Source organism: Aptenodytes forsteri, unplaced genomic scaffold (assembly GCF_000699145.1).
Source record: "Aptenodytes forsteri isolate BGI_AS27 unplaced genomic scaffold, ASM69914v1 Scaffold258, whole genome shotgun sequence".
Taxonomy (NCBI): Eukaryota; Metazoa; Chordata; class Aves; order Sphenisciformes; family Spheniscidae; genus Aptenodytes; species Aptenodytes forsteri.
Genome location: NW_008795250.1, coordinates 2,250,657 through 2,273,197, shown reverse-complemented (window position 1 = coordinate 2,273,197; position 22,541 = coordinate 2,250,657). Strand labels below are relative to the sequence as shown.

Here is a 22,541-nt window from a genome sequence, read left to right as displayed (position 1 = left end):
AAACACCCTGCTTGGATCACTGGTTGCAGCAAAGGGCTCACAGCACATTGCAGCTTTGAAGGTGGTCTTTGCCCTCCCTTGCTTATGGGTTACTTGTGTCCTGAGCTGGTCTCCTGTGGTAATTCAGCTTGCTGCCATCGTCCGCAGAGGGGCAATACAGCAACTGGCAACTGCAGGCAAAGCAGCCCTGGACATACTCAGTAACTGGCAGTTTGCTGCAGCTGCTTCTATGCCCCCGGGGGAACTCTTCTGCACTGGGACTACATTGGTTGGATGGTCTCGCTGCACCAGCTCTTGCCACTGTCTTAAAGTCCGTGTATACAGGGAAATTAGCTGGAACAGAGATTTCAAAATAATTCTTAACTCCCAGTATATGTGCTCTTTTCCTCTTCAAGCCTGACTTTCTCTCAAATGTAAGTTAACCCACACTGAACTGTATTAACTGTCATGTAAATGTTTCTGCTCAGAATTGAAGTAGCTCTTGGAAGCAAAGCAAAGCCAGCTGGATCAACTCTAAGAGCATGCACAGAGGAGTTCAGTGCACTTAACAACTCTACTCTAGAAACTAATTTAGATTAACTTTCCTGAGAGCCTGGCTGTGTAAAGACATTACAAACCCAATGTGCAGTTCTCGATGAACTGCTCTGCAGGAGTTGCCATATGTGTGCTCTTATGCCATGACACACAGAAGGCAGCACCCGCCTGCATACTGCAGTTTCATTTCCCTCTTGCTAAAGCTGTATCGTTTGAACTCTGGTGGTACATTTCAAGTACAACAGTATCTCCTTCTCCCCTGCTCTGTCCTCTGCAAACCTGTGTGGAGTTACACCTGTACACAGGGGTTTTATTGCAGGACCATATTGAAAGGGAAATAAATTTTTTCAGCGTAGAGCCCATTGTACTGGGGAGGTTAGCTGAACCTGTTTTCTTATTACCATCTTAACAAACAATAATGAGTTCAGAATTTTTAAATGGACAATTCCCTATCCTTCCAAGTGAAGGTCTTCCCTCCCTGTACAGCTCAGGCCAACCACTGATTGTTTCTCCTCTCCCATAAACTGAACAGCTATCTTCCAAAATATGTGGCATCTCTTTTTAACAGACAGAACACAGCCTTTAACTGGGACAAACTGCTGTAGGTCAAATGATACACAGTGAATAATGTTATCTGATGAATCTCATGACAGTTAAACAAAACTTAAAATAAATGAAGCTCTTCCCTCCCAGTCTTTACAGTTATGCCCATCACACAGAGCTTTGCAGAAAAAAGAATTGAATATATAGAGCTATCTAGAGCAAACTGTTTGTGAATATCCATGAATGTGTGTAAGGATTGTGAAATTCTGGAGTGCCTGTGATGCCCTGTGCTGCCTGAAGCATGGTATCCTGGCTGTTACTTATCGCTGGAGACTGAAGCCAAAGAGCTGCCTTCTCCTCAAGGGGTGGAAGTGCTTGTGCCTAGAGCCAAAGCTCCTGCACTCAATCCTCAGTGCCCTACTGGAGCTGACAGCCGTGACAGGGACAGATTCTAGAAGACTCTGGACATTCTGGCACTGTTTTCCTGTCAGCTGCGTGCTTTGCAGCGTGGTCTGGTTGCAGATAGCTACTAGACTGCCTTCAAGGCAGGGAAAGTCCCCTGAGTCTAGAGGTGTGGTTGGTAGGCAGGTCCTACTTCATGTAACTAAAGAGGGAGTTGAAAATTATTTTAAAAGGTGTTGGAATGACAAAATGTTATCTGAACAGATGTTTTATTTTTATGCAGATAGCAAAGAGCTGTGGACATGGCTCTCTAAATATGAAAGGAATCTGGTAACTTGGGGGACCCATGGAGATGGGGCACAAATATATTGTATCTCCTATGACTCCCCCAACTCTCTCGCTTCTGCTTAATGTCTCCCAGCTAGCCAACTACCTGTTTGTAGTACTAGTGACTCCTGCCTGGAAGACCAAACTTCCCAGAGAACTTGCACCCTGCAAGGTAGACATGGGTTGGGATAAACTGATGTGACCAAGGCCATTTACAAAGTCAAAGACAGGTCTCCTGAGATATCATCACCACCCCCCACTGTCCCTTCTACTGGGGTGTCTTAGGCTTTATTTTCCTTCTAGAGTTGCATGAGAAATGGTACTTTATATTCAGGTGAACGGGGTTGCCAGTTCACCTTAATTAAGCTGAAGTCATTTGCATTTACTCATGACTGGTGAGTTGTTGATATCTTTCCTCAGGCTAACCAGAAAATACTCTGAGTCTGGGCCTTCACTTCCAAATAAAAAGAACTTCAGATATTTAATTCCTACTTAAGTCCAAGCTCCTACCCTGCGTGTCTGTGCTAGACAGCATTTCTAGGGTGTGATCCACCTAAGCCATTTGAGATAGGCACCTTAGGATAAGACAAATCATACTCTAAATGCCTTTTTCTCTCTGCTGACTATAAAAGTCAGGTTCAGATCTCCACATTGTAGTGTTGGAAATGATGAGAGAGGATTTCAAGTCAGAGGAATACACACAGTGGTATTTAAACTTTGATTCATCATAAACAGTTATGTTTGTGGGTTATTCAGGTGATCCAAGAGGACACAACACAGGAGAACCTATGTTATCTCTTGTCAGCCACTGATACTCTCGCCTGTCTCAGTACTTGGATAATAAGATTCCACCTCCTTAAAGGGCTGGGTAGTGTTCAATATGATCTTGAAATAAAGCTTTCTCCCAAAGCACACACACTCTAGCATCATATACCTGGGCCACAGGAACTTGTATCTTTACATCACCTGTGCCTGTATCGGCAGCCTCAAATAAGAAGCACATATATATATATGCGTTATGACCAAACCTGCTTGCTCATTTCACATGTGCAGCTCTTTGGGGGTTACTCACCTGCGTACTGTAAACAAATTTGGGACTACAATGTGGATACAGTGTAAAATTTATGCTGAGTACATATTGTTTTATTTATACACATTTCAGTCCGTTTCAGTTATTCATATCATCTTGCACGGCACCTGCCACAAGGGAGTAGGCAGCTAAGAAGCATTCAGAGACTGAGCTCCACCTTTGTTAGTATTATTTTCCCTGTAGAAGGGATGAGGAACTGAGGCACAGAGCAAAGGCATGACAAGGACAAACAGGGAATCTGTGGCAGAGCTTGGCACAGATCCCAGATCTTCTCATTCACCTAGCCTAACGCAGGCCAGCCCTTCCTCTGAGGCAGCAGATCCCAGAGTATTAGTCATGACCTAGACAAGCGGGGTTGCAAACCCAACAGGATTTCAATTGCAGAAGCATGATCACGAGCTGACAAGTAGGGTGCCTAGTCAAAACGTTTGGGAACAGCTATTTTTGTGGCTTGTTTATATGACAAAGCTTTTAAAACTTCTACCACTATAATATCTTGAACAGACACTCTTATACCGCAATAATATTATATAATTACATTTAGAGACTGGTATTGTGTTGTCTTAGCTTTTCTTTGTTTTTTTAGCATCTGCAATGCCTGGAGGAAATGCAAGGCATTTTTAATCCTGGGTTAACTGGGATCCTTGTATCAAAACATATGCAACTGGCATTCAAAATGTATGCATTTCAAACTACGTGGTGAAAAATTCCTGATGAAAATGAAAAAATAACTTCCTCTGGCTTTAAGTATGCCTTCAGCTCTCACCAGTGACCTTGATACGGACGGTAAGCAACCTTATGACAGACATTTATGATATTTATTACAGGACAATGAACAATGGAAAATAATTGCCCCCCAATATTTTTTGAACGCGGCGGTGAATTTTGATTCAACGATATTCACGACCCATATTGTATTTACTTCCAATGAACATTTGAGCGGTTGTGTTTTACAAGTGCAAATACTTGTGAAAATCTAATTTTGAGCTTCAGTGGTCACGGAAAGCCAGTTTCAAAGCCAGTCAGGAACAGACTTATGTAACTAATTGGCACATCACAAACTGGGACGATTCACAAATGCCTGTCAAAGAATTACTCACTGGAGAGATGAACAGATCATTTCAACACACAAATACTACAAAGAATTTTACAGCTTGGTCAAGAACAAGAAAAAGAGGAAGATTTAATCAGTGATAAAATGATCATTAATCAGTGATCAGCCTAATTTCCTTGAGTCTCAGTCTTCAGGCCCTGAGCCTGTGGAGAGTTATGCGTGTGATATTCTGTGGGTTGAGGAGTTCTTTAGAGTCTGAAGTTACTCAGAGAGCAGAGTTAAGCAGGGAGACAAATCTTTGTAGAATCCCAGCCTTAGTCAATTCATGGAGACTAATCCCTTCCAGTCTTTAAGGAGCTCTGCAAGTGCAAAACACCTGGGAAACTTCTTCCCCAGCTATGCACGGCACAGGCAGGATGCCAATATCAATTCCCATTAACAACAGAGGTTAGAAGGATACATCAACATGCTCTTTGCTGGGCGATCAATGTAGCTGACAGCTCCCTGGGGAGCTGTGCCCTTCATGCTGCTGCACTGCCCGTCTACCAGCAGAAGTGATGGGGGCACACAGATCAGGGTGCAACTGCCCCTCTCCTTCCCCTCTGCCTAGCCACAGGCTTTCAAACTGCATTTGCTTTGCAAAGTGAATGCCTCATCGCACCTCCAGCCAACCAGTACTGCTCCTGTTGCTTCAAGGGAAGAGGCCTTACATTCTCATCCTATCTCCCTGCTACCTAGACAAGCTTAGACCATGCTTTCCAAATCCTCCATATAGCAGGTAATCCTGTAAACATCTTTCCAATCACTGTGACTGGATGGAATGAGATTTTTCTCCCTGCTCTCTTGATTCCTCACTGCACAGGGGGAATGCTGGATGGATCTTACCCTGGTACCAGAATAGTGATAGAGCCGTCTGAATCATTTCAGGTACGCAGTGAAGCATGGGCTTCTCAAGGATATGTTGTCATCTGGGTAGAAGGGAGTTAAGTGAATGCACCACTGACTTGGAAAGAGGCTCCCATTTGCTTTCATCTTGTGTACAGATCCTGAGCTGAATGTAACAGGAACAAAAATATGATTCTGCTTCTGTTCATACCTGGCTTTTATGAACTGCTGTTCCTTAACTTTAGTCCTCTAGAATAAACCCTCTACTTTCAGAGAGAGTCTCAGCAGAATGCAGTAATCTTGACTTCCCTAAAAAGTCACACACTGTTACACAGCTACTGCGCTGCTCTTTCTGGATGGTGCACATTTCAGGGGAAGGTGAAGAAATGCCTTATTTATAAAGACAGGGATTTCCATGGGATCTGCCAATTTCAGTAGGGTGTGCATAACTCCCTTAGGCTCTTTTGGGAAATTCCAGCCAAAGAGTGTTGGGCACAACAGGGTTGGAAGGTGCTATGAAGATGCTATTTTGCAATAGTAGAGGATGTAAAGTTGAGAGAACAGGCAGCTCTCATGTCTGATTGCCAGGGAAACAGGGGTAGCACTAGCATTTCCAATGTACGACTCTGAAGGTCTCTGCCTTTTATATGGCATAGGGACTGATGTTGTGTCAGGTCAGCAGAATGGCAAAAGGAGGGGAGGACAATGCCAGAGCTCTGCACCAAGGGGCCTGTTATTCCAGTTGCTCCGTGTCACCTGACCTTATGTTGACATTTTGCAGCTGCGCGTGGAGGAACTTCTCCTAGGGGAAGAAGCATGTGAGGTTCTTTATGCTGGTTCAGAATGTTCCATGAATTTTAGGTGTCTGTGCAGCGGCACACAGAGCAAAAGACAAGGAGCACAGGACGCCCTGCCCACCTGTATACAGAGTCACAGAGAGGATCAGGCTAGGAAGCTGAGCAGCACTGACCATCTAAAGGCAAAGAATTTGAGACAATGTCAAGCTGGTCCATCCCTGGTTGTGCCTGACATTACATTTTCTTAGTGGTTTATTCAGTCTAATTTAAATAATCCAAGTGGTGGGACTATTGCCACTTACACTAGGGCCTCATTAGCATGGGATTTGCCAAACTCTATTTATTTAGCTCATAACCTTTTCCTCAGGGGTCACACTTTCTGATTTGCAGCAGATAATGAGATGCACAGAATACAATGTTCCTGGCATGAAAAGCCCCAGAGGCACTGCACCCCTTGCTGGGATGCCAGCTTATTCCCTACCCCCCTTACCCCATTATCCTCCTTGCTTTCTGCATTGTAGTCAGACCTGCACTGACCTTTATGATTCTGAAAAGCAATGAAAATGCATGCCGTTTTAAGAGATGTATAATAAGAAGCTAAAGAATTTAGACTGGGACTCTGAAATGCTCAGTCCTCAGCTCTGCCAAGACTTCTTGCATGACCTTGCATAAGTCACTTAATCTCTCTGTGCTAAACATCGCTGGCTGTGACCAAGGAATGTTATCCTGGTCTTCTCTAGTTAGACAAGGATGTTTGCAGCACAGGTTATGTCTCCCACAGGACAGGAAAGCATCCTGGGATGGGTCACTATGAGTTATACCAATTCAGTAATACTCTTTGATTAATTGTGTTTAATTTGGTCTGGGGGAGGTGAGATTTTTATCAATTGTTCCATGTCTTTGTTCAATCAGGTGCCTATTTCTACTGAATATATTTATAGTTGGACTCTGATGGACAGTTGGGCAGGTGCTTTGTGGTTGTGTTTTGCTGATGGCTTTGCACAAGAGTCTCTTTAGGATCAGAAAGCATCCAAAGCTTTCCCTTTCCTACAGCACTTCCTGCTTCTCCAGTTGCTTGTCAACTATGACCAGAAAAAAACCTGTCCCGAAAAGGAGCATTATGGTCTGCACTTCATTATGCATTGATATACCAGAGAAGAATACTCTTCCTCATCAACATGGTTACTAGTTTTTGTCTTAAAAAAAATTAATACCAATAACCCATACAGTCATACCCCAGCCAGCATCCCTGCAAAACCAGGTCACACTCTAAAAAACACTCAAGTCCCCATACCGAGATGATTTCTGCCACAGAATATTTCACTGAAATACCGGGGTTTGCTTGCAGGACTTTGGGCTCACAGCCTGGTCTGTTTTCTCTTGAACCTGGGAGGCTGTGGGTATTTACACATTCTGAGCTAAAATTCAAAATCTAGTGAATTCACCAGCACGGCCCTGATGGAGTCAGATTGCAGATTTTGATTCTTCAAAAAGAACTCTTGGAAAGGGAAACAAATGGAAGCAGGAGCCGGCAGAAATGTGCATGTGTGAGAGAGACAGAAGGATGTGGATTTAACTGATTGTGAATGGGGCTCCTTGTAGGAGCTGAAGTCAGGCAATGAGAGACAGGCCAGTTTCTCTTTCAGTTCACAACTCCAGCAAAGGAACTAAGGACGAAGCCCGGAGATGGGGTGCCAGGGCAGCAGGTACTGGGAAGGAGACCCTCACACCTTCTACTTACCAATTCTGTCCAGCCTGTCAAGAGCCACGGTTTCAAAAGCTCGCCGCATCATGGGATACTCTTCCAGCACCTCGTTGAAGTTGTCCACTGAGAGGGAGTAGAGCCGGCAGTAGGTATCAGCTCGCACGCTGGCTGTGCGCCGGCCACGGGTCAGCAGGCAAATTTCTGGAATGAAAGCCCCAAGCTGAGAACATAGGGACAGACACCATCACCCCTGTGATACAAGACCTGGCACTGTCGCTCACAGGCGGTCCTGCCTGCCACCCAGTCTCCTCGCTAGCTGGACTCTACCTGCACTCCCACTGAAAACATGAACAGTGGTAATATTCTGCATATGCAGTAACATTTAAAAATACCAGGGGGCTCAGTTGTGGCAGCTGCTACACAAAATTGCACCTCAGGGATTCTGCTGATCTAATTAGCCAGTCAAGTTTTGTTATGGTGGATTACCAAAGATATAATTAGTGCATTCAGAGTGGAGAAGCTGTCTTTCTCCAGCTCCTCATGGGCACTGGGAGCAGAAGGTCAAGCCATGCTCTCATTGAAGCTAATTCTCTCTCTAGATTTGTAGTAAAGGCTCTGTGCTGACCTGGGGCCTTGGTGCCTGGTAGCAATTTTGATCCCCACACCCGGAACATTTGTCTTTTCAAAGTTTTTTGTAGATGTGCCACAAGCTTACAGATTGTCAGGGAAAGCCAATTTAGTGGCACCTACTAACTCTTGGTGTATTTACACTGCAGTCAGCTACTCCTAGGAGCACGCTCAGCTGGTTACAGAACAGAAACCCTTGACTCTATCATAAATGCCTGACTTGGGCACAGACGCTCCTTGAACACTCAGCAGAGAGCCCCCGAGTCCTGCTTTTCCACTGATTACACACAGAGTATGGGCAGCTAAGACAGGCACTTCAAGACAGATGGTGTGACCTAAAGACTAAAAGCACTCTTCTCTCTGCTGTATGTTTGGTGTCAATCCACCAGCACCACTCTTGGGATTCATTCTGGGTCTTCCCCAAAGCACTGGTATAGCAGCACTACAAGGTTATAAGTGCATTATTAGGCTGCTTTCCTAAGGAAATGATGCTTATGAGACTGTGCCGGCTTTGAATGTGTGTGAGGAGTTGTGTGTATGGTATCTAAAACACATTGAATGTCATGGGCAATTTTAATCAAATCTGTCAGAGTCAGGGTATCCTGACTCCAACGCTGTAACTCCAAATCCCAGCAAACTGACTCAACTTGCTAGGGACGTGCAAAATCCTTGTACTCCAGGTAGGTGCAGACAGGTTGTTTCACAGGAACTAAGAGTCTAAGAAGAGTGTAGGAAGTGCATGACAGGGATTTTTTAGTAGAGAAAAGGCCTTATAGAAGGGAAGGAAAGGCAGGTTTCATTCTGCCCCCTCTCAATAGGCCATTAATTGTGGTGCATTCAGTGCTTGTACTGAAACATGCATCTACCAGAGAACTGTCTGTCTTGGGCTGTCAGTGAGGTCTCTACAGGGCTCTGATAGGAGGGGTGTCTCTGTGTTACTCATAAGAGCAATATCCTAAATCTTCTCTTACAGTTTTCTGACCTCATGCTAGTTTCACTGTTCCAGAGCTCTGCTGCTGATACATTACGCCTGCCTGCTGACCTTTGTGACATTTTGCTGAGCCACAGGCTGGGGAGATGATAGACTATGCTTCTTCCTCTGTGTTTATACAGTACCTCCTATGATAGATGCCAGACAGTAGGACTAGGCAACACTATAAATGTGCTTGGAGAATTGAGAATGCGCTGGTTTTTTTGTTTAGGTTCTCAGCTTTACAGATCTGTCAGTTTGCTTGGGGCAAAAAGAAATGAACCTACAAGAACTAAGTTTCCCTTCTCCATTTTGTTATTATTTATTATCTAGATTCTTGCACTGCCCCTGAGTCCCAGTCACCTCCCATTGCAAAATTTACTATATGGGAAGCTGCAAGACAGGTGAGATGAACAGAGACAGAGGGTGGAGGAGGTGCCTGGGGTATCAGTTCCACATGCTGCCATCCCTGTGGGTATTGCTATATAAGGGTGACTCACTAACACGCACCTCCAAAGTAGGAGCCATCTGCCAGCTTGGTCTCCTTGTTGCCTTTGGTGAGGACGCTCACCACCCCGTGCTGGATGAAGTACATCTTCTTGCCAATGGTGCCCTCCCGGATGATGTAATCCCCTGGCTGAAACACCTCGAACCGCAACTTGGTCAACATGGAAGTCACAAAGTTGGGATCTGCGTTGGCAAAGAGGGGCATGGAGGCAACCAGCTTCCGGCAGTTGAAGTTTATGATTTCCTGACCACAATGTGATGCAAAAGAGAGAGAGAAAAAGAGAGAGAGGGAGGGGGGAGAAAAGATGGGACAGGGAGCAGAAAAGACACACACATATATTTAGTCAACATCTAATAACATATGAAGATCCCTAACTTGACCTGTACATTAGAAAGTGGGGGGAAAAAAAAAGCTGTTCCCTTAGTCTGGCTCCCCCAGTGCAGGCTGGAATGGGCTCTGGATGCTCAGAGCACGTAGCAGTACGAGCTGAAGCTGACAGCTTGACACCATGCTTCGTTGCTTTCATTCATTTGCCTTCTCTTTAAGTAGGGATGATACCCCCCCAACCTCCCAAATACACACAATACACCTCTTTCTGCAGGAAACGTTGGACTGTGAGAGAGGTGCATAGCACTGGTGAACTGCTTTATGAAAAAGCCCAGGGCTCCTCTCTGGGAAAATGTTATAACTCACCTTGGCAGCCCTACATTCTCTGTTGCCCTTCCTTGTCAATGAGGTATTAAACAGCACAAATGTGCCAAGGCGCTCAGAGAAAGAATTATCCTGGGCAGCTGGGGACAGTGTCAAGAGAGGGGAGGGAGAGGTGCCCACCAGTCACTGAGGCAGGGGCTGGATCATCAACCTCAGATGAAGAAAACCCAATTCAGCTGTTCAGCTGTCATATAGCAGACAGGGACTGTGCCTCCTCCTGTGGCTTGGTGTCACTCGGAGGGTAGGACAGCACTTTCCACTGCACAGGAGCTGCTCTCTGCCATGTCAGCTCAGACTCAGAAAGCAGCAGAAAGTGATATTGAGTAAATCACCTCAGCACAATGCTCCCCAGCCAAGCAGGGAAGGAGGATCTGGATGACTGGAGCAGGTAGAAAAAGGGCTGGGGAAGCATCTGTCTCCTCCTCACTGGGGTTCTTTTCAGGGTTGCCCTTTTAGACTTTGGCAGAACTAGTTTTAATATATGGCTGGTAGATCTTCAGCTCTTCTCTCTCCTATGGAGGTACGTGACTGGGGGGAAAGACAGGAGGAAGACCACTTCTGGTGCTTGTGGGTAACATATTAGAGGCATATACTAGGAAGAGCCTGCATTGCTAGGCTTCAGCTAGGGGAGGGGGTTTTCTGTAGAGACTCCTTTCAAGTGTGGGCCCTGCTAGGAGGCTCCTCCTTTCGTTTGACTCTATATGCTGGTACAGCTGATGGATGGGGCACACATGAGGCCAGCACACTGCATAGAGGTTTATATAAATACATGAGATACAGCTTAATATTACAGAGCACGAGGTGGGAGCTTACTGAGACTGTACCAGGCAGTGGTGTGTGTGAGTGTGGGGAGGGAAGGGGTCTTGAAGAAGTCTGAGGTAATAGCAAGGCACTTTCCAGAGTGCTCTCCTGCAGGGGTTCTTTGGGAATGGGGAGGACATTGCCAGACATTGCCATGGCCTCAGAAGGTGCCAAGATGTACCTGTTCACATGACGAGTGGGTGGCAAGGCCTGCACATTGCAGCCCCCATTGCCTTTATGTCAGACATCACTTGTGCTGCAGCACTTAACCGACTCAGGCAGGAGTCCTGCAAATGCCAAAGGCCCGGGTTTCTTTCTCCACAGCAGTGACTTCTGCCATGACCAAGGCAAGGAAATACCAGACATACACCAATGGCTATGACAGTCACTCCCTCTGAATGAAACTGTCTCCGACAGAGACGTAGCCAGGCTGTGGACCGTGTCCTTCTTGGCCTTGCTCTCCCAGAAAGTTAGGCACAACATAGCAACAGGTACAGCCCCAAGCAAAATGGTGCCTTTATGGCTGCTCAGACACATGGATGTGCTGTCTCTGCTGGGCATGACATTAGAGCACACACAGAACCAGTGCTAATGGGAAAGCTGGCCTCCCACCACTCCCATCAACTGATGGTGTCCTCTGCAAAGCACTGAGACAGGAGACTGCACACCAGGAACTCCACAGCTGCCAAAGATGACAGGAACATGCACTGCCCATTCACCGCCCCCTCCTTACCTCTCGGAGGGGCTCACTCAGCTCTCCCAGGATGCTCTCCTCATCAAACATCTTCCCCTGGTAGCGGTGCTCATAGTAGTCATGGATGCGCTGCCGCATGTCTGCAGGGAGCTTGTGGAAGGACATATACTGCTCCACTTGTTTGTACTGTGCAGGGGAGAGAGGAAGAGAAGGAGTTACCAGGACATGCAACAAATGGCGCCCGCTCATGGACAAGCACATGCTAGACTGTACCCATACCTGCTTCCTTCATGCCAAGCCAGGCCCAGGCAGATAAATCCGGTGCAGGAGAGAGCAACTGTCTGAACACACGGGGAGTTTGCAGACACCTTTGTTACATTCCCCAAATGGCTGCCCCATGTTTTAACCTTTAAACTTATCGTTGGTGAGTTACACTGTGGAGACAACTCCTCCTTGGGTGCTGAGCAGCCCAGGCGCCTCTCCTCCCTTATACACAGAGCAAAAGCTGGGAGCAGAGATGAGTAAGAAGTGCTCAGCTGAGAATCTCCTCTCAGCAAATAATGCTGAGCAAAGACTGACCAAACCCTGTGCAGAATGAGAGCAAGCAGTACAATGTGCCCTCAGGACGCAGGAGGTTTTTCCATGGCACGCAGCAGAATGGCAGCTGGGGTGTATGACCTGGCAGCTTGGCTCTAGACCAGTAAGTGATGTGCAGCACCTCGAGGCCTCAGCCAAGCACAGGAACCCACTGTACCAGGGGCTGTACAAAACAGCAGCACACAGTCCTGCCTTGGATGTTCACAGTCACAGACAAACTGAAGGACACACACAGACAGAAATACGACAGTTACTCGGTTGAAGCTGCAGTACCCGTGGCCTGCTTTTCCTCTCCTCTGTGTTCTCCTCTGCCCAGCTATGATGGCACCTTTGCTTTCCCACCTAGGGCTGCACAGGTCCAGATTTCCTTCACCTTTTGCTGGGTCCCTATTGCCTCATGCACTCGTGCTATCTAACCTGTCCGTATTTTTACCTGAAGATTTGCATTTCCATCATGTCATTTAGAGGGGAATACAAGGGCACACTGACTGATGCCAGAGCAGTATTTGGGGATGAATGGTGCTTTCTATGAGCAAATGACACTTCCTCAAGGGCACAGGACTGTACATGGGTCCACTTGCCTTGAAAGTGCTGCAGGGACAAGGTGTGTGCATTGCAACAGTCATGCTCCCACCTACTGGTACACAGTACAGAGTGTGATCCTGAGCATGTACCATACTAAATAATGCTGACAAAAGGACTATGCTCCCCCTTTGCCATCCCTCTTTCCCCTCTTCTCCCTGGTAAATCTGTCCCTGAATGTCCCTTTACTGCAGCTTGTGCTGAAGTGCCTAATTACCGAACTTCTGCTCATTACAGACCTCCCCTGCACACACCAGTGTCACTCTGCTCTCAGTACAGTCTGTGCTGGCACTGCCTTGCATGCTAACAACTTGATCTGCACCAGAGAGGAGAAGGAATTACTCTAAGAAGCCAAGATGGCAGAGGGGACACTCGGGGTTTCCTGGCATTTCCAGAGCTTTTTGCCTGTAGCTAGCAGCAGAGGAGCTGGCTGTAAATATTCATGATCACTACAGCATGATCAAAGTCAAGCGAGTCACCACCTCCCCACAGGGAGCCAGGCAGAGAATTGGCAATGAACGCTGCGCTTTATTATTTGGATTGCCAAAGTTCTGTAGCGACTGGCAGGGCACTGTGTCAGGCGGCGCTATGCTGGGCGCTGCGCAGAGTCTGCAGCTCATGAATGAGGAAGATAAAGGGAGCAGAAACCAACATCTCACATGTGGACAACTCACTGGTCTGAGCCCATCGAGGATTTTGCAGGTTACGCTCTTAAATGCAGAAAGTTTAAGGGCTTGGCTCAGATGCCTAGACATAGATGTCTACTACCACTAGAGATGCACTGCAGCATTTGAGACATCCATGGGACCTGGCAAATCGGACATAGGACATGCAGGACACTCATTACGGAAAGGGAAATCGTTAGGGACTAGCTTTTGCTGACTCAGGTTTATTAAATTTATCCTAAATCCACAAACAGTTCTGCTTGTTTTAATGCCGTATTTTTGTTGAATAAATTATTTGCCAAAAGTATCACCTTATACTCTCAATTTTAGCCCAATGTCTTGAATTGGAACATTGACCAGTGTCACAAGATGCTTCTCATCACCTGCTGCCAGCCACCTGCCCACTACCCCTCTTCTCTCCACCATAAGCACTTGCGATCAATCTTCAACTGACCTTTGCTTCTTGGGAAAAATACCCTCAGCTTCTCAGATTCACAAGCACAGGTGGGATGGGGAGACTCAGACTCTTTGCTTATTCACTACTGTACATGGATTTATTCCTTTGTAACAGAGAGCAATAAATTACTGATCTGCAAAGTCGCTAGGGCTTGTCAGATTCTCCTACAATCACTGTCCCTAGATAAGGCTCAGAGTAAAAACAGGATGAATTTATTTCACCAGAAAAAAAAGGTTCTGCTTCTGATTACAAATTAGAAACATGGTTATAAAAGAAAATTGTAAAATAAGAAACTGTAATTCTCTGTCATAGTTAAAAAGAGGTACACATCTTGGCTCTCCTGTCTTTGCTAGCGTTACCTCCTCTCACCCATGCCAGCTGGAGAGTTCTGTGGGCTCTTAAGTCTCCCTTGCACAAAGATGGAGTCTGCAGACACGCTCAGAAATGAAAGCATCAGCCCCTTCTCTCTACATTTGATAAATTGAAGATTCATGTGGGGTTTTCCCCCCTTTCCTTGGAGCTGCTCAGCCAGGCTGAAGGCCACCACTCTTGCAGTGTCCAGCATTGATAGCGACTAACCAAAAGCCCACTAAAAAACTGCATGAGGGAGGGCCTTTCAAAGTGTAGTGGGATGTACATGTCTCTTCTCAGCTCTAAGCTCTAAACAAGATCACTCCTGAGGTCACCAGCTGTTGCTCACTCAGTGATGGGACAAAGCAAAGGGGTAAGGGTAATCATGTGGTGAACATCAACAGCAGAGTGCATGGGGATTAAAGACTTTGCCTGATAACCCTGAACTTACAGGTCTTCCTTTTTTAACTGAGGCCCTGATACCGTGCAGATCTGGCACTCTCTAAAGCCACTTTAAGCCCCCTTGAGTTGGCACCCCTTTGAGTGCCTTTCAGATGTGGCCAGGCCTAACCTGACAGCCCCCTTTTACCTCCTTTCTCCCTTGTACTTGTCTGTTCAGTCTTCCTACTTGTCTCCATGTCCTCAGTCTGACCCGTGCTCAGAGGAACGTGCAGAGATTAGTGGCCTCTCTGAGTTCAACTAAAAAGATTCATTTAGTAATTATTTAAATCTCTCTGAAGACAATCGAGTCCATTTAAATCCTAACTCATTTTCTTAAGTCTGTTTTTCCTCAAATAAGCCCTTGAAGGAGGTATTAATATATCAAAAGGGAGCCATTTAGCTGAGTATTTTTCCTTATATAACTGGCCACTTTCCCTAGTTGTCTCACCACTCCCCTCCCCTTCTACCAAAGCTCAGATCATTCACAGTCCAAAGGGAACTAAATATTTTTAACTCCTTCCATGCCCACAATCTCTGTCATGAATCCTCCTTTCTCTGGCAGTAATAAATCACTGGCTGAAAAGGCTGGACTATTTCCTTGCCCTACTTCTGAATATAAAAAAGATCCTGCATCTGAGAAGAGCTGCTCCCATCCCAGTCCTGGCACTGACACCTCTTCGAGTCCTCTTTTGGTCCACACACATCACTCTTCAGAGCTTCAGAGAAATGTTGATTTCCATTTTTGCACCTCAGTTCATTCAAACACACTTACACACTTCCACAGGATGCCTGCTGACATGGGCATGCACACATAACCTACTGTAATGAAGGCACTTGGGATGCTTGTCTCCCTCTATCCAAAGATAAATATACATTTCCTATACAGAGCTGTACTGCTTGCATCCTTCCAGAAATAGGCTGAAATCACTGTGGGACAGACTTTTATCTTGGTCACAGTCTCCACATCTGGACTCCATGGAAGTCAACAGAGATGCACTTGTGTAAGAAAAATGAGAATCAAGCAGAGTAACGCATTTTCAATTAAGTGAAAAATTATGATGCTCTGACAGTATTTCAAATGCTGGTAGTAGATATCCTGTGAGACTGGATTAAGATACACATAAGCAGCCACGATGTACAATGTTGTGGCGCTCTCAGGTGGATTGGTGCTTCATAGAGGTAAAGATCAAGTCATGAGATTCACCAGATGGAGTGTCTCGATGGGACACAGCTGCATCTTTGTTTTATTTTCTCTGACCTATGATTAGGAGTAAAACAGTGCAGCTCCCCAGCATTTAGTAATCATCAAAACCAAATAAATGCTGAGTTCCAATTTTTTTGTCTTTTAAGCCATTCACGTTCCCATCCTCAGGATTTGTTCTACGACCAGATATACATCTTACTCAAAATGATCAAGACACACATTCTCATGGAGTCAAATGCTCCAGGAGTGAGTGGTTTAAGGGAAGAAAAGTGAACTTTTGTAACACAGTAAAATCATGCCGACACTGCTGGTGCGATCTTTGTTGGGTTTCCCTTTGCAGGGAATGCTTGATCCCATGCTTGATCATATTTATCATCAGTCCTAGCTTATATAATTTTGCTCTTTTCTCTTCCTGAAATTTTGCTGAGAGCTGTAACTGGTGAAGGCTATCACAGTTTATCCTTAGTCTGGCAACACTTATGAATGCAGCTGGCTCTACATACATACTCATGCTCACGAGCACTGTCCTGCTGTTTTCCAACAAGAATATAGACATTCATAAAATGAAATGTGCACAGGGCTGTCTTCTCCATAGCAACAGGAAAGTGACTGAGAGGACCTGTATTCAGGCATATGCTGTCCTTTCCATATCCTCCAGCCCCCAGGCAGCAAGAGGATGGGCTTATAGACGAAGCTGAAGCAGGAGCTGGATTCCTTCACAGTGGGAACCAAAGGAAACTCTAAGTGAACTAGTAAGTGGAAAGACAGCTGGGGTGCCTGCATGAGAGGAACGGGGGGTGGATCAGAGTGTGGTACAGGCAAATTGTAGCAGGTTGTGTAAGAACCAGTGGGTATTTCAATACCAATTCAACCAGAACAACTCAGACCACATCTAGCACAGCACCAAACATTGTCAGTGCTACTTTTGCTTTCTGATTAGTGAGCTAAATTTAAACCCACATCCATCTACTCTTCAGCTTTGGAAGCTATTTGATAGCTACCTCCATTCTGCAAAAAGCTTTACATAATGTCCTGGTTCTGAGTTCTTCCAAAGACTGAGTTAATTTTTGTACCACGGCACTAGCTCAATCTGCTACAGGAAGATGACTTTGAAGTGTTGCATGTTACATGCTGAAAAACATGGAACACTTTTACCCTTACTGCAGTGATACCTTCAGAAATTATCTTACCTAGAATCAGGCTCTTTATCTCTTGCTGTGTTACAAAGACCACAGACACTAGCAGAAAATTCTTGGAGCCTTTTTTCCACTTTCTATACAACATTCATTACATTGAGGATTGCTGTAATGATCAGCTGCCGTAGCTGCCTCCCCTTGCTGTTAATCATTACCTATTCAGGCAAGGATTATGCTTCAGACAACCCCATTTCTGGGCTGTGAGATGTCAACAGACTGAGTAGGGTCAATTATGAACCTGATGAAACAGTTGTTTACTTCCTCCCATCAGCTGCATTGCTGCAGTGGCCACAGCGCAAGCCAGGGAACCCCACCACGGGGGATGGTTCCATTAGCACATAGCGCTGAGTTTGCAGTCACACACCCAGAGGACACGGCCTGGCTTTGCTGCAAGCAATGGAATTGTCTGCTAACTTCGGGGGTCCTAGGAGAGCAGATCCAAGAACTTTGGGACAAATCTTTTTGCATTAAATGTTGTGGGCAATGCCCCCTTTGTCTGCTCTTACAGGTGCTCAGCCTTAAGGTCTAAACCTGTGCATCACAGGAAGGTGGTGCAATGATGAATGTGTTATGTTCAAATCTGTACATCATGACTACAGAAACAGCTTGTTTTCCATGACTAGCTCCAGCCTGGGAAAGGCACCTGAAGAGAATGCCTCGCTGGGTTTGAGAGGTCACATCCTAGCATAAGTCAGTAGTCCAGGACAGGGAACTTTTGGACCTGGAAAATGAATCTTTTATCATTCATTAAGCATTGTGAAACTCATATCACAGGATATTCTGGAGATGTCAGGTCATGTCACTGGATCCACATATCTGGAGGTGTGATGGGGAAAAAGGGATCAACATTACTTTCATCAGGAGAGCAGAACGAGAGAGATGAGGTAAAATCTGCCACCAGACAAAGGCCAGTGATGGGGAAAAGGGAACAGTGAGTCTGTCCAATTTGAAATCAGTATTGCTGGGAGCAGTCTTTTGCCAGGAGAGACTGCTCAGCAGGGAGGCTTAGTGCTTCGCATTATGATGTATTTATTTATTTATTTACAGTTCAAGTGCCAAAATGAATTTCAAACTGATAATGAAGTTTGAAATCCCACACTGGGATACGAAGAACTGCTGAGGCAAGAGCACTTTCCCTTCCGTGACAACACACGCAGTGCTCGTGCATGCACAAACATACTGCTCAGACCAGGCTGTCATCGACGTTGCTCAAAGTACAGAACTATTTGTCTGGCTTCCACTCTCAGAAATAAGATGTCAAAATCCTAGCTATAATCACAGTATCTCTGATACAGCAAACCAAGACGAATCCCTAACGTAAACCTGCTGACAGAAGGCAATCTACGAGGCAGCTTCATTTCTCTTTCTGTAAAGATGTGCTACAAAGACACTGCAATGTCCTTCCCTTTTTCATGCGAGCATGGAGAGGGTACTGCATGTACCCCTGCGCTTCATCACAGTCATATGCTCCATATAGGCTCTGCCACCCTTAAGATGGACACACTCACACACCTGGGCACTGAACTGTCTGCTCTAAGTGCTGACTGATAACCACCGCATAGATATCTAGAAGCTTCAAAATGGGCCTTCTCTTAGTAACACATGGGTAAACAGTTTCAAGGAATAGTAAGTTCACCAATGAAATATTCTTCTGCAAACACAAAAACTACTTGACCTAAGCTTATTTAAGGCCATAAAGGGAAGGCAATTTGCACTGCAAGATGTTTTTAAAAGAAACCATTAGGTTTTCATTCAGAAAACATTTCCATTTTATAACCAACCCAGGTTTCTTTCATGAAAAGCATTAAATAACTTTAAAACAATTGACACAAATTTCTGATTTTTTGGTTGAGCTGAACTGAACGAGTCATTATTTATATCACCCCACTACCTATTTCTTATAAACATTCTTCTAAAATCGAGATGGATGTGGTATCTGTAAAAAGACAGCTGCCTTGCAGCGCTGGATGCACAATCCTGAGCCAGCCATTTTCACCGAATCTTGACGGCTCACTGCCTGAAAGCAGTTAGAGACTTTGAATCACAGAGTCAAAGAATGATGTAAGTTGGAAGGGACCTCTGGGAGTCATCTGGTCCAAGTCCCCACTCGAAGGAGGGCCAACTTACATCAGGTTGCAATTTTCTGGCTGCCTCCTTAGACTTACTATGCAGAGAAGGTGGGGATGTGGGACACTTTGCTATTCCAGCCATTCTTTAACATGTCAGGGGGGAAGTTGGACCTCTCCTGTTAACTTGAGCTGCATCTAACCTTGCTCCTTTCACTTGCTGATTCTGGACTGCAAACCAGCCAGAAAACCCAGTCCTGATACAGAAAAAAATACTTAGAGGCACTGCTGAGATACCAAGCCCAGTACACATCAGAAGCCCTTGCATCTAGATACAATCAATAAGCACATCATTTATAAGCCTTGTTATCAATCCCAAATGCTTTGATTGACAGTAACATGGGACATAATAGTTCTCAGGCCATCTCTTAACAGACTGAGGTAATACACAAGTAGTGCAATCATAACAGGATAAAGCAAGGTTCTCCAAACTTTTTCCAATTAGGAAATTTGATTAAATTTTGCATTTGATTAAATTTTCCAGACACCTTTAATTTCTGGAGTGCTACACACACTCCCTACCCTCTCCTTCACACACATACCAGAAGAGTAAGAGAGCTTTGCAGCTTTCCTGACATCCAGAACTGAGATGTTAACTCAGGAGGGGGCTTCTACATAACCCCTTTGGTCTCTAAGAATCCGGGAATGCCACCTGAGAACCTACAGACAATGGTGACCCATCATCTTGGGAACGGCACTTCAAATCCTGTCCAGAGTGGTAATGAACATGAAATTTCCCATCTGATAGCTTTGTGGCAGAGTAGGTGTGGGAATAATGGCGGTCTTTGCTCAGCTCCATGCTAACAGAGCAGCTGACACTAGTTATCTTAATGCACCTGCGCTGTGTCGTCCCCAAGGTAGCACTGGCTAAGCCAACCCTGGAGCCACAAGAATTAATAAAGCTTTGGTACAGTGCTGTGCCCGGGTTAATTAGCTGTGCCTAAAGGAGGGGTGGAGGGCGGCTATTCAGCAGGGGCATGTTGCCAGACTAATATGATTATACTGTATCCAGGACCCCAGCTAGCATCTCTGCACAGAATTCCCTGCACACATTCATTTGGAGGCAGTTCAGAACACCAAACTGCATAGTAAAACAGCCTAAAAACACAGGAGTAGCCATGAAGGGTCAGGCTGAGGGTTCCTCTCACCTGGTGGTGTGCCTCTTGACAGTTTCAGGTGCTTTGAGGAAGAGGAGAAAGAATAAAAGAGGCACACAGCAATCCAGCTCCTGGCCATACCCTCCTAGCTTTTCTGACAAAAGCAGATTAGGGGTACCCACCGCCAGGGGTTGTATCTGCATCTTGGTATTCAATAACACTTGAAAGATTTTCTTTATGTGAATTTGCCTAAATATTCTGAGGCTAATCAAACTTTGGGCCTCCACAGCTCTCTGTAGCAGCGAGTTCCACAGTTTAATTACATACCATTAAAAAAATATCACTCCTTAAACCTGTTGCCTAATAAGACTCTATACTGCTGGTCTCCAAGAAAGGGCAAGGACTGATTAAGACCAGAAGACACATTCTCAGCTCTCATCATAGTAGGCAGGCACAATGGCAGTGTCTCACTTCCCCTCTAATGAATATTGGTCTAACATCTGCTTTGTCTCCAACAGAGATGGCACATTCCAGTTGTTATTTTCCCCAATTACTCTTTCTTGAATTCAGGCTGATGACAGAAGGACTGAAATGTTGATAGTTGGACAGTAAAGTGTTTTTTTGCTTGGATAGCCAGACCATGGGATAAAACTGTGGCAAGAAGGACTGTGCTGATGGTTAAGCAGGGCTGTTTCAGGAACTGAGAGGTGATGTCATTAGTGCTTCTGTAGGATTTATAAAGTGATTCTCTCTTCAGTGTTACCTGCTTGCCCCCTTGCAACTGTGCTGCAGCAGGTGCTTCTTCAGAATAATGACAAGTGAATATGCAAGTATCTACCCAGTTTCAATATATATTTTAAGAACAAGAGGCATTGGATAGTTCAGGGTTCATTGGATAGTTCCAATAGTGATGGTTCGGGGGGAGGAGGAGCAGGGGATTGAATGTGGAGAGCGGAGAGCTTGAGGGAATGCCAGTGTAGCAGACAGATCTTGAGAGATGAGGCTCTGGAAGGAGAGATTACGGCTTTGCTGGGCTCTGCAACACTGACAGCAGCAATTCCTACCTCTCATCAGTCATTCTTCCTTATGTACCTGAGAAGATAACACGGGAGAGCTGAGCCTCTCTGCACGATGCCCATCACTGTTTGCATCCTGCTGGGATAGGACAGTGAAGCCCAGAGTCTCTCTCTGCTTTGTTCCAAGGAGCGTGGCTGCAGTAAGCAGCATAATCACTGCTCCCAAAAGCCTCAAGGTTACAGAGTCTGCTGGGGAGGATGAATGTGTGTGTGTGGTGACTTGACATAAATATTAATCCAGCTGAGCTTTAGGATTAGAGAAAGAAATTAATAGGGGAACCTGCAAAAAGCACGAAAATAACTTGCATATCAGTCCAGTTTATTTATCTCTTGGCCAGGAAACACTCTTCCTCTCTGGTGAGCCACAGTTACTGCAGGTTGTGGGGTAATTTCACAGTCAATGATGAACTTAATTGTTAATGTTTGAGCTGATCCACGAATAGCTGAAAAGGGCCCTGCACCTCTGCTCTTGCTTATGGACCTCCTCCACCAGCACCCTGCACCAGCTCTGGCACTTACTGGACTCTACAGTAAGCTAATTCAACCTACTAATCTGGCAGAAAACTAACCTGGAAGAAAGAAATCAGCTCAGTAAAGGTCTGAGAAGTATGAAAGGTGGTGCACAAGAGTGAAACAGCGCGCTTGAGAATAGTGGCAGGGAGCACTGGGTGAGAACAGGTATGTGAGGCTTCCCCTCTTTAGTCAAAGCTGTCAGATCGATTCAGTTATACTATGTAACTTCACAACATGACTTTGGGAAATTTTTCTACCAGAATCCTTCAGGATGGACTTGTAGTAATATTCTCTCACATATAGGAAATAGACACCAATCTCGGGTGCAAAGATGTTTTGGAGTTAGACACCAGACTGAGGTTAAGAGATAAGAGTCAGCTCCTGATCCTGCCATTGACTCTCTCTGTGACCATGGGCAAGTAATTTAGGGCATAACACACTCCGCAATGCAAGTCTTATGAGGAGCGGCTGAGGGAACTGGGGTTGTTCAGCCTGGAGAAAAGGAGGCTGAGGGGAGACCTCATCGCTCTCTACAACTCCCTGAAAGGAGGTTGTAGCGAGGTGGGGGTCGGTCTCTTCTCCCAAGTA

The 22,541-nt window shown here is 45.5% G+C and overlaps 1 protein-coding gene across 3 annotated transcripts in view; it reads right to left on the bottom strand.

Annotated features, from left to right (window-relative positions):
- The window catches only part of HCN4 (hyperpolarization activated cyclic nucleotide gated potassium channel 4), a 110,488-nt gene that overhangs the window by 7,578 nt on the left and 80,369 nt on the right, over positions 1-22,541 (bottom strand). For all 3 annotated transcript variants that reach the window (XM_009278867.1, XM_019471962.1, XM_019471963.1), the window contains exons 5-7: positions 11,688-11,834; positions 9,445-9,685; positions 7,374-7,538 (exon numbers count right to left, since the gene is read on the bottom strand). In XM_009278867.1, the coding sequence (XP_009277142.1) occupies positions 7,374-7,538; positions 9,445-9,685; positions 11,688-11,834 (553 nt within the window). The remainder of the gene's footprint in view (positions 1-7,373; positions 7,539-9,444; positions 9,686-11,687; positions 11,835-22,541) is intronic.